Source organism: Anguilla anguilla, chromosome 7 (genome assembly GCF_013347855.1).
Source record: "Anguilla anguilla isolate fAngAng1 chromosome 7, fAngAng1.pri, whole genome shotgun sequence".
Taxonomy (NCBI): domain Eukaryota; kingdom Metazoa; phylum Chordata; class Actinopteri; order Anguilliformes; family Anguillidae; genus Anguilla; species Anguilla anguilla.
In genome coordinates this window covers 11600921-11613704 of record NC_049207.1, presented here as the reverse complement: position 1 = coordinate 11613704, position 12784 = coordinate 11600921, and the positions used below count along the sequence as shown (strand labels likewise).

The following is a 12784-nucleotide window of genomic DNA, read 5'->3' as shown; positions in this document are numbered from 1 at the left end:
AACACACACACACACACACACACGCAACCACACACCAGGAAATAAGGCATGCAGTCCATTACTGCCAGGTAATATGGGAATGTTATGATCACAGGATGCAATAAAGAGATAAGTGAAGAATGGCTTAATGCATTTTGTTCAGGGTGATTTGATTCAAAGAGCAATGCGGAAATCCTTGAGATGGCATCATCTTCATTTTGAGGAAATCGTTGGTTAATACAGTGGATTTCCTTTTTACCCACTGTTTTGCATCTCAGTAGTCATCATACGTTTCAACAGATTAATATTCAAAAATTCTGAAAAAGGGTATGTATTTAAACACATTCAGAATGACATTTATTTCTGTACAATATTGTGCTGATTTTAATCCATTGTAATTTAAGACAAATATCATCTGCTTGTGCTCTTGACTTGACTTGAACTACACTTGGATTAAAAACAGATAAAGGAATCATCAAATGGAGATGGCAAAGCTTCTATCAGCTTTATGGTTTTAAAATGATGTTTGTTTCTTATTTTCTATTTGATTGCTTTTCATCCAAAAAGGAAAGAAAAGAAGAAAAAAGAGAGAAAAGTCCCACTCAGACAGGATAGGCTGTTCAGGATGCTTGACCTCCTTTGCGGAGTGTGCTCTATATTTATTGTGTATTTACGCTTCCTGCTGTCCGCAGCTGCCCCTTCAACGTCTCGTATAACAAACAGGAAGACAGGACGTGCACCATTTCGTTCTCCCTTTACTGTTTAGTCCTGCGCTAATGTAGGCTAGTGTGTAGCCTAAGCCGCTGCCGCATAATACAACCGAAAGCTATTAGCATTGCTCACGATAGCCAAGAAAACGAGATGCGAGTGGCCGCTCGGCAAGAATGTTGCGGCGGTTTTTTTTTTCGGTAATTTTGTTTATTTTTAACAAGCGCGCAGGAAATGCCGCGTTTGCAGTTCTAACGTAGTTCTCTTGCGTCACGCGCGATTTCTCCGAGCCTGGACGTTCGCTTCTTGGCGCTACGAAATGGCGTAATGGTTTTTTAATGGCGCGGTGGAACTTCGCTGCGCGGGGCGCTGACGGTGGCGCGTAGACGCTGACGCACCTTCGCTGAAGGCTCTGCGTTTCTCGCCGCCCCTGCGGGTTGCCTTCCCCCGCCGCAGTGGCCATATTTTGGCGCGCCAAGGAGCTGGCATGGGCTGGACATTCTCTCCAAATGCTACGGGGCTTTCCATCCTTAACTTTGGATTGAGCAAATAATGGGATGTATGCTTAATGTCTTGCGTGTAAGCACTACTTAAACTCTTTTTATTGGCACCAGACATACAAACGGCAAAAGGATGGCTACCAGACACAGAAGCGTGTTGCTTATGGAATATTATCAATATTTTATCATCTAAATGGTGAAAGGGGGGGGGGGCGAGGCGAACTGGACAGTGTTCAGAGGCTGCGACTACTATTTTGGAAGATTTCTTTGGTGCGTCATCAAGTTTCTGTTGAGTTTGACCCGGAGTCCCTCCGGCTTCCTCTGGCTTTCTTAATGAAGCTGCCGGAGGGTTCCGCTGAGCAGCTCTGCTCAGGATAATCAGGGAAAAGCCTTATTACTGCACATTCCACTGTGAGCCCGGGGCCGATGGGCCAAACAGAGTGACAGATGGGCAGAAGGGAGACATTCGACAGGCTCCCCGGCGTCTCGGGGTCCCCTCCTTTGGACCCTTTCCCAGTGCTGGGACCCCGTTTTACCTGCCCGTTTGGTTTACTGGGTTGAAAGGGCCGGGAGCCCTCTGCTCTGCCTGCTGTCTCCGGACCCCTGCCACAGCTCCTTCAGAAAGATCACGCGCGCCCCCCCCCCCCCCACCCCCCTACCCCCCTACTCCCAGTCCTGCTCCACAGCAGCAGAACTGAATGACGGAAGCAGGAAGCAGCATACGACCACAGAAAAAATAAACCACGTTTCCTAGGAGTTTGGGGTGGCCGTGTGTCAGGGGTCAACTGGACTGACCTTTTCCCAGTAAATATTTTTACTGGGCGGGATTTTTATATTGCTTTGTTTCTCCTGTCCTAATAATACGATAGCGAAATAAACTATCGTGGTACATCACATCCGGGCTTGCAAGATGGAGGGAGGACAGTGGGTCTGGTTCATTTGCTCCACGTCACCAGGTTGCTGAAAAGCGAGCAAATACAACTGAGCATCTGTGGACTTTCATTAATATATCATGTCATGGTTTATATTGTTATCAGGGCTATGCAATTTTAATCTGAGAAGAACTTCCCCGAAGCTCCGCTCTCAATAATCACCTCTGGCAGGCCATTAAAGTTCTAGAGGAACAACCGGGGAGCTTCAAGGCAGTATCTTCATTGGCAGATGAATTTGTCATTTACATACTCCCTTATCGATGAATTTGTCCGCAGATGTGAAGTGTACAAGTGGCATACTACAAAAGTGACTGCTACGAATGCTATGTCACCATTTCTTATCCTGAAAAAAGGTGGTTTATGAAGCCAACTCCTTATAAAATAATTGAACTTGGCAGCTAAACTATAGGTACTTATTCCAATTAAATCAGGCATGTTGAACCAATGAAGTGTTTGCAAATGTGAATGAACGACACAGTGCATTTTGAATTATATCAGCCAGCTGTTTTTGGAAAGACTCTTTCGCCCATTAACTGTATCGATTAATCTGGGATGCTCTCTACCCTGAACTGTGCATGTAATTGTACACAATTACAGTTGCATCCCATTCAACCATAAAAAACATTTAGGCCAAGAGTGGAGCAGGCTTTCAAGTGGAATAGTACTACCAGGGAGTGTTTTTTGGCTCAGTGAGTCTGTGTGTGTGTGTCTGTGTGTGTGCATGTGCATGCATGCATGTGCATGTACGTATACATGTGTGTGTGTGTGCATGTGTGTGTATATGCATATGTGTGTGTGTGTGTGTGTGTGTTTGTGCAGTGTGCATGTGTATGTGCATATATGTATGTGTGTGTGTGTTCGCATGTGTGCGTGTATGCGCATGTGTGTGTGTGTGTGTGTGTCCAGTAATGCCCAATCACAGAAAGTTTCAGTCTCCACTCTCTCGGGGCTAAGCTAGGGTCTCAGCACAAGGGGGTGATGGGAAGAGTGCTCTTCATGCTCTTCTGACTGAATTATTTCAAAATTCTTGACTGTAAAATATTCTATTCTATACATTTTAGCTAATATTAGAGTTTGAAAAACCTGGTTTCCCTTGACAACCAGCATGCTACAGCAGACAAAGACAGATACACATCATTAATCAAATGTGACGTTTCGGTAATTTTGGCATTTTTATTTAAATGAAAATATTGAAAAGGCTTGTCTAAATAATCTGTTTTCATTTAATTTTTGAATAATTTTCAGAAAAAATATTAAAATGTTGTTTTGGAACTATGTGGGGGGGGCTATAAATAACCATTTTGGAGACCCTGGTCCCTGGTCCCTTCTGCCCCCAACAATAACGTATCATATACGTGTGCTTATATTGTTAAAGTTTTTTCATTTTTTTGGTCTTTATTACATCATTGGGTGTAGCTTTGCAATCCACTTCTGCTGCTTACTTTAGAAATCCCTCCATTCTCTCCTTTCTGCCTCATGTCTCTCCCCCCCCACGGTCCCCCCCCCCCCCCCCCCCCCCCCCACCCCCCTCTGCTCACTGTCACAATCTGTCTCTCTTGGTTCAATCAATCTCCCTCCTGGAGAGGCTGATAGGTTGCCACTGTGATTTTCTTGTCCTGCACAGGCGCGCGATTGGACAGGCATCCCATTATATGACACTTAAATGGCTCTTGAAGGGCTTTCCGGTATCATGGGTCGGTGAATCCGATAGTGTCACACTCGTATGTCATCGTATCACATTGCAGATTACAAGCAGCCATTTAATCCTGCCCATGTCCATATTCAGTTCAGATCAGACGCAAGCACCATTTTCTTTTGATTCTAAGGAACAAATTCAATGAAGTCTGAGTTTTTTTTCAAGCCCGAACACTGTGAGGTGATTATCCATTAGTGGATTTTTTAAAGAGCAAAGAACAAAAACAGAATGAAACTATTTTTCACGTGCGGCTCAGTGTGGTTCAGCATGCACTGTTCGACTGAATCTGGCCCTCTCTCATTGTGTTAAACTAACACTGGCCAGAATTTGTGTCCACATGAGTAATTTAAAAACGTGTGCTTTTTTGGAAATACTGCACAGAAAATGATCTATAGAAATAAAAGCACCTTCATTGCAATAATTATAGCTTAAAAAATCAGAGAAATTTCACAAAAGAAATACTGAATTTCCACCCTAACTATACAGTATTATACCGTAAGGTCGTGAGATTGTAAAGTCAATGACTGCCAGTCAGGTACTTCTAGGAGACTTGAAAATTCAAAGAATACAAAAAATAATGTTTTTCACCAAACTGGTATGAATTAAGTATTTTGTCCTTTGAGGTCAGAATCAAGTGTGACATGCATTTAGAGATCAGAAAAATTAAACTGGGAGGACATACTGTGGCTGGAATAGTCCTACCAGAGTGAATGCTTATCTCCAGGATAACATGGTATATCACTGCATGAAAGCAACAGTTGCCTTTCCCCCATATAACTCTTAATTATGATAGCCAGCGCACACATGCTACACATGTCTTTGGGTTCATGGAGGCTGCCAAGTTCCCCAAAACCAATCATCAGAACGTTGCCTCTGTGGTTTTCACTCGATCCAGGCTCATTAGTGACAAGCATTATTAATTATATGATTTCTTGACCACAGTTTTGTTCAACTCAGCAAAGAAGGGAAAAATGTTCTCTGAAATGCTTTTCTGATAAGGAACATGTGCTTGTTGTTTTTTTTTCTTTATGATCCAGGCCGAGAATATGCTGAATTCATATTTATTTAAGTGTGGGTACATGATACTGTTCTACTCTGTTATGCTGTAGCTAGGAATAAACACATCCAAGCACACATGGTACTAATGAGCTTGCTTGCAAGATTCAAAGGTCTTGACAGTTAATCAATGCACTATACACATATCACAGGGCTTGTGTGATTTTTCACAGCTAGAAGTGTTTTTGTGGTCTTGTTTTTGTATAGTATTTCTTTGTCAATGAGTCTATAACTTCTTGTATTTTATATGCTATTGTTTGCTGCTATTAAGCATCTATGAAAACAGTTGTCTCCCCCACTGCCTCCCAGACTCTCACTTAATGGGAGAGCAGTTGACATGTTTTACCACAGAACTGTGTTAATGAGGGGATTCACCACGACAGTAGTCAAAGTCTTTAAGCTGTGCCTGTTCCTTTTCTTGCTCACTGCATCCAATGGGCCGATTAATGAGCTCTTGGAAATCAAACTAGTCACTGGCTAGCAGTTGTATTGTAAGCAGAAACCCAAACAGGATCCAACCATAGCAAATCAAGAGAGAAATCAGCCCGGGAACTGGACTCAAGAAAAAAAAAAATGACAAGAAGAGTAAGGAAAGGTGAATCTTGGAGCTTGACAACAAACAGCAGAGCAGTGGAGTTTCCTATAACCTTTATCATTCAGTCATGAGCTGAACCAGACCTGGTGTTCACCTGTGCTGCTTAAGCTGTGACTGTTCCAACATTTCCAACACTGTTCCAGTAACCTTATCCTGTCCCAATAGCTCAAGCCTGTTATGACAACACCAGTCTGTTATAGCTGTTCTAGCCGATTATGAGAGTAGCACTCTGTTATAGCAGCTCTTGTGTGTTACTGCCACCATGTCTGAACAGCTACTGTATAGTCCGTTACAGCATATCTAGCCTGTTCTTGCAGCTGTAGCCATGCTTGTTTACAAAAACTGGAAAGTCAAACAAGGACACATTGATCTCTGTGATGATGCAGCTAACACCTCATCGCTGTGTGCGTGTGTGTGTGTGTGCTTGTGTGTGTGTGTGCGCGTGTCCGTGAGTGTGTGCTTGTGCGTGTCAGCGAGCGTGTATGTGTCCGTGTGTGCGCGCCTTGTCGAAAAAATATTGTACTAATTTATGAATGAACTGGTATGAATGAATTGGTATCCTCGCTGAAATACACCAGTGTGCGGTGAAGACGGAGAGGAGAGAGGCGGGGAGGGGGAAAAAATACCAGCGTGACTCATCTACTCCATTTTTAGCCGATTGTCAGCGGCCGTAAGGGTTATTGAGGACCTGAATCCGCGAGGTCAGCCCGTGGAACGAGCGGCGCAGTGGCTCTGTCTGTGGGTAAAGTAGGTCGGCGTGGCGATTACGCGCACCGAGACTCCGCCTCTCTCCTCGCGTCGTGCCTTCCTCGTCCGCCGAGCCCCAGCCCGACCCCCAGCCCGAGCTCGCGGCTCCCTCTCGCCCCTTTTCGGCTCCGAAAATAACCGCCGCGGGTCAAAGTCCGCGCAAACGCAGGGCGGCGGGCGGACGCGCAGGACGGACGCTGTTAATGAGGGAAGTGGTCACGCTCAGCCAGGCTCCAGAACCGGGCCCCGATTGTCAGTCGCCGTCAGTGTCTGTGTGCGGTCAGTGATTTAGCCGCTCTGAGTCGCTCGTACGGAGAAGGGTGTAAAAAGTGGGTGAGTCACGACTGACCTGCTCTGTCGTACTCTCTCGCTCTGAATCTGCTCTGCAAAATGCAGTTTGTCCGACGCCAGCATTATTTTAAATTGATAAAATGACAGTTGGTGGTGGTGGTGGTGGTGGTGGAGGTGGTCATCACAACAAAAATAAAACTTATTATCAGTATTAGATTGACGTAAGAGTTTCAGAGAGCCGTAGCTGATTGGTGTCCAGCCTCTGAGCCGGTGGCCACCGTGGCCTCGATTCAGTGACTGGCTGCGTGATGTTCAGCCCACTCCTCTTGCTGGATCTCACGTTTCCGTGCTAAAGCTGCCCTACGTCCTCTGCAAACATCCCTCGCAGTCAGAGGATGCCAGTCCGCCCACCGGCTGACCAGCGGCAGTTGGCTGAGGCGGCTGGATAATGAGTGCGGTCACTAAGGTTGACATCACGGGGAAATCATGTAATTACCAGGGACTGAAATTTGACTTGGAAGTTTGTCTTGGACGTGTCAGAGATCACTGCTCTCGGTAGCAGGCTCGGTCTCTGGCTCCGCTGTGCTTAAGTCACATAGGACAGAAAGTCTGCTGCGCAAAGCCTGTTACTTTATCATGCAAGATCTCGCACGGTAGAGAATCAGCACAAGTAGAGTTAAGAGTTAGATACGCTCATTCCAGTTCCTTTTTGCGGTTCCTCGTTGCAGCGTTGGCACAAGTGAGAACAGCAGGCGCACTGCATATTTCAGAATGAAGCAGAGAGAAGGGTGATAGTTCTCTGCCAGATTTTGTTTCCTCGTAACCTAATAAAGCCCGCTTGGTTCTCTGTGGCTCCGGTTCGATCATCCTGCCTGCCAAGCTATCCTGATAAGTGGCCACATGGAATCTGTGTGACCGAAGGGAAAATGAGCAAGGACTTAAGTAAGAGAACCGCTGACTGTAATTGGCACGTCAGTGAGAGCGCTTAGTGCAGAGGAGGCTTCTGTCACTCAAGGCTCGAGGCTGGATGCTAGATGAGCTCTGCCGTAGCCCTTTGGCTTGAAATGCTAAAACGAATGTGTGTCCACCGCTCCTAGTGTGCCACCCCGCCCCCTGGACCGCCCCCTTCGGGTGCTTCATACGACCCGCCCGAAACTGACTGGCTTTGTTTTTCTTCCTACGTGTCTTCCATGGAGTTTTTCATTGCCGCTGTCACCCCTGGCTTGCTTTGTGTGGGTTTAGGCCACAGGGTAAGCTGTAAAATGTGCTATATAAATAAAATGTGATTGCCTGATTGTGGTGTCATAAGAACCGTAGACGTCGTGAGAGAGGGAGGTGGTGATGAGGTTATGTGATATTTTGAGCGTGAAGTAAAATGCCTTGTGTTAATTCAACTCTAACAGAGTACATATGAGTCCAGTAGGGACCATATGTACTCTGTAAGAGTAGATTTAACACTCAACATTTTGCTGTGTGGCCCACTGGATGATGTTTTCAGAATGGGATTTCACGGCAGAATTATCTGTAGTGTCGGGTGGAGCAGTTCCAAAACAAGGGAGTGTACCCACAAGGACATAACACAGAGATTTTGTGTTTCATTGTCCATTTTCAAGTTAATGGCTTCTCTAAACTCAGTATGGCGAGTAGTATAAGTCCACTTTTTTTAGATACTGAATGGATGAAGGTGTTTGTCGATTGTAGGAAGACTGGTGGACTGTAGGTGGGTGCTGGGGTGAGCAGAAGGACCTTCCCAGTTCTTTGAGCTGATTCAGCTCCAGAGTCCGACCCGGAATGACGAAACAGTCCGTGGCACATCTGGTCGCCGTGAGAACCGCTCAGGGAATAACTCGCCGGGCCAGAATTACGCTCCTATCAGAGAGGGGAAGGGCGGCGCGCCTACGGACGCAGCGGCTGGGCTCAGCAGAGCCATCCGCGCGGTCTCGCTTCATGGAACTGGCTTGTTAAAAAAGGCACGGGGAAAAGCTTGTGTGCACACTCGCCCTTGAAATCCTCTCGTTCGGGCTTTAAGAGGCAGCTCGCTTGTCCTATACTTTCTCAATTTCATTGATAAAAATCATATAAACGGCTGAGAAATACTGTATAATGATAACGACCGTTTCATGAATGAATAAGAGAGTGGGCAGCTGCTCCTGAGTCTTGCTGCAGATGCTCCCTTTCAGTCTGATGCTCCGTGTTCTGTGAAGCTTCAGCTGAAACACACGCACATACGATACAGACCAGTCTTTAACGTACACATACTTCTCCCTTTGTCTCCCCCCTCTCTCTCTCTCTTTTTCTCTTTCTCCCTCTCACTACATTCATACAATATACATGAAGCACCTCTCTTTCCTGTCTCTCTCTCGCTCACACGCTAGCGGGGCCATTTCCCCCCTCGCGCTCTCTGTCTCTTTAAGTCTCTCACACTATTTGCGTCAGTCTTGCTGAATCGGAGGTGAATTGCGGAGGAGATTAGTCTCCCTCTTTCTCTCTCTCTCTGTCTCTGCCTTCTCCCTCTCTCTCTCTCTCTCTCTCTCTCTGCCTCTCTCCCTCTCTCTCTCTCTCTCTCTCTCTCACTCTATCTCACTTGCCCTCCTTATCTCCCTTCTTTTCTCTCTCCCGCTGTGCGGTTTAGATTTCCAAACGCACACACAGCAGCCCACAGGGGGCAGCGTCACTCCCTGCGTCAGTTCACCGTCATGCCAGCCTTGTGAAGGTGAGCTAAGTCTGTTCATCTGTGCCTCCCTCCCTCCCTTCCCCCCTCTCTCTCTCTCTCTCTCTCTCTTTCTCTCGCAGTCCTTGGGCACCAGCGTGACAGTGGACATAGCGGTGATGGGAGAGGCCCACGGGCTCATCACCGACCTGCTGGCGGACCCCTCCCTGCCCCCCAACACCTGCAGCTCGCTGCGGGCCGTCAGCAACCTGCTCAGCACCCAGCTCACCTTCCAGCCCCTGCATCGGCCCCGCGCCAACCTCCCGGGCTCCTTCAGCGACGCCTACACCTGCTCCGACTCCGAGGAGGGACCCGAGAAGGGCGAGAAGCTGGCCATCCCAAAGGTACGGCCGCACTGCATCATGGGAAAGCCGGGGCTGTCAGTATTCTTACGTTCCCCTCGGCTGGCCACTGGGTTGGGACATTAGCGAAAAGCACAGCTTGGTAAATATTAAGAGTTGTCATGGTGCTGGGTAAAAGCTTGTGAGTGGCGCTACGTCCAAGTGCAACAATGTTTTTGGGGATTCTGCCAAATTGCGTTCAGCGCTTTGTGTTTCGGACGCGGTGTTCTCTGTTGGGGAACCGGCGCAGTGGTGCAAAGAGATGATAGCGCCGAGCGGCTGTCGCTCGCACGGTGGCCCAGACTGTCTGCGTCTGACCCCTGAGCTGGAAGATGTGCGTGTGCCCGTTCATCTGCATCATCTTGTTTGCTGTATTTTTTTTGGTGCGTTTGCACACTCCTCTGCTCTGCACACATGGCCTGGCTCCTGGTCCTGGACACGTGGCCCGAGGGGTGGGGGGTGGGCGGCTGGGGGGAGGTGGGGGGGGCGGTGTTCGGTCCTCAAACCCCCACCCCCCCCGCGCTGCTGAGGTCAGCGCCGGGCTTTTTCGATCGTTTTTTTTGTTTAGCCTGTTTCCTCTCCAGTGGCTCTGTTTTCAGGAGCGGAGTCACGTGTATAAAGCCCGCCCGGCTCCGGCTCCGCCCCCGTTTTTTACCGCCCCGGCCGCCCGGCCCCGTCGCCGCGGTAGCGTGTCAGGGTCTAATGTAGCAGCGAATGACGCACGGCGCCGCAAAGCACGTTTAATGTTTTACAGCACACCACTTTAAAAAATGCATGCCGCCGCTCGGAGCATAGGTGAGACTAAATAAAGCCACGCTCGGGACGCTGCGGGGGGGTCAGAGCCAAAATGGAGCCCTGCCTCGGCTTCCTCCTCCGGCCCTGTGTGAATCAGTACCCGAGCCCCTGCCCCGGCGCATGCAGGATTCATTCAGTTTAACGTCCAAATCAGCTCCGAATAACCCCGGCCCCCACACATCAGTGCTTTCTGTCTGAAGCCCAGCTTTAGTCTTCGGTTGAAGCAAGCATGTAATGAACTGGGAACACATCTGAAGCAGTGAATCGGATGCATTTTTACTTCTTACATCGGGATATTATTCTTTATGAATTCAGCAGTGTTATTCAATAGAAGAATTCATTTTGTTTATAAGATCTCTTGTTTGTAAAAATAACTTTTTTCTTCCTTTTATAACACTGAATAGAGAACCACATGTACTCTGCATTCTCTAAAGCCTTTCCTTGCTCATTCTGAAAAAAACACCCTTTTTTAAAGAACATTTTTTTTCATTATTGCACATTATTACCCAGTTTTAATTATAGACCTGTCCATTGCTTCAAGATCCATTAGTTCAGAAAAGTAAGTATGTAATCCTCACAAAATAAATCCTCACAATGTATATGCATAATATACAGTGTAATATATTTTGCTTTATATTTTGTTCTGATTTTGCTAAAAAGTACTTGAATTCACAATGTACTTGAACACAAATTCTCAGCAAGGGAAATTTCTTCCGTTCTATTCTATGAGTGATCGTACTGTAGCTCTCAAGACAAGATAGCGCATAGGATAGCTGCAGGTGTGCTCATGAAGTCATCACTGGACTCTGCAAGCTGACTAAAGTGAGCAAAAACAGATGTCTGCTGGGAAACAAGTATTTATACAAGGTTTTTAGTTTAACAGAAAAGAAACTTCTATGTACATCTCCTGGATCAATACGTCCCAGGATATGACAAGTTTTTATGGATTTCTTCCTGCCTTTTTCAAGATCCCTCCTGGATCCATGTGGTTTTGCACCCCTCCCTTCCTATGAGTGCATTCTCCCAGATGATGAGGTCCTTTAGCTAAGCCCCCCCCCTGCCCCCTCCCCCCCCCCAGACCTCTGCTTTAAATCAAGACCTTTCTGTGTCACCATGGATACGGTCAGGCTATCTCCCAGTTTATCTTGCACTGGAACCAATCGCACACAGATTGTTTATTTATGGTTTTTTGCACACCCCCCATCCCCAATAACCAAACTGCTTAACTCCTTGCCTGCAGGCGCTTTCCCAGTGAAGGGGGGGGGGGGGGGGGTAGATTTTACAGTTTTAGTGAGGAAAAAAGGAGCGTGTCTCGTTTTTTGAGTGGTGCTCTTTGTTTCATTTCCACAGCTGTGTCAACACCAAGTCTCTGGAAAATGAGCAGTGTAAAAGGTTAGGGGAAGGGTTTTGGATTTGGAAAACCTGAAAGTATCTGAATGCAACTTTTGATGGGAGAAATAACTGCCGAACGGAATTCCTCCTCGCTTTTCTCGTGTCTGATTAAAGGCTGATTGGCTAGCTCGGCCACCCAGTCGAGGCTGCCTCTGGAGTGTTAATCTTGCTATTTTTAAATCCACGTGCGCCCCACTCAGCTTCATGAAACGAGCACCAAGACTGTTATTATTCAAGAGCTTTAGCTTCTCCATCTTTTCTCTGCCTGGGAAAAAAACACACAGTCTCGAATATTGGACTTTTCTCAATCATATTTGCCCTTTTGTCAGAAGGAGGCAGTGGTTCACCTGGCTTCGGGAGCAGTGCAGGCACATTTGGTGGGAAAACGCAGAGCCTGCCTCTTCTGTGTACAGCGATGGATTTCGCACCGTCTTGAAATGATGCACTTGGCCAGGCTATCCAAGTGGCCACAATGGTTAAGCCAGTTGTTCGGAGAGCAGTTAAGAACCCCAGGGCCGGATTCAACCTGGATTATTCCAGCTGCAGTTGCCGCTGTGGGTCCTGTGTGTGTGTGTTCGGGGGGTGGGGGGCTATGATATGCAATTGGCCATAGTGTCTCTTGGGAAGAGATAGAGATAGTTTCAGTCAGCAGGGCACACCTCATTGGAGCTCCACAGGCCTATTAGGCGCCTGTAGAGAGAGGGCAGCTGGGCGAGCGGAGATGCTGTGGCAGGGGCTCGGCCTGGGTGAGGGAATAAGGGCAATCTGAGGCTATGCCCACTGGTTAGGTAAGTGCACGCACCTGGGCTGTGTTAAATAATCAGCCCTGTGATTAAAAGTGTGCTTCTGCCCACAGTGGGTGTCTGAGACCGGAGGTAGATCGATGGAGAGAGAGAGAGAGAGCAAGAGAGAGAGAGAGGGGGGGGATAGAGAGAGAGAGAGAGGGGGGGGGGATAGAGAGAGAGAGAGGGGGAGCTGAAACACTTTTGGTGTGTTTTGGCTTGTTTTTCCTTCATTAGTTTATTTTGCATTTTTCCCTGGG

General features: G+C 47.4%; 1 protein-coding gene across 4 annotated transcripts in view; it reads left to right on the top strand.

The window, feature by feature from the left end:
* Positions 1-12784, top strand: part of pde3a (phosphodiesterase 3A, cGMP-inhibited) — a 98306-nt gene that overhangs the window by 60251 nt on the left and 25271 nt on the right. For all 4 annotated transcript variants that reach the window (XM_035427732.1, XM_035427733.1, XM_035427734.1 and 1 more), the window contains one exon: positions 9298-9558. In XM_035427732.1, the coding sequence (XP_035283623.1) occupies positions 9298-9558 (261 nt within the window). The remainder of the gene's footprint in view (positions 1-9297; positions 9559-12784) is intronic.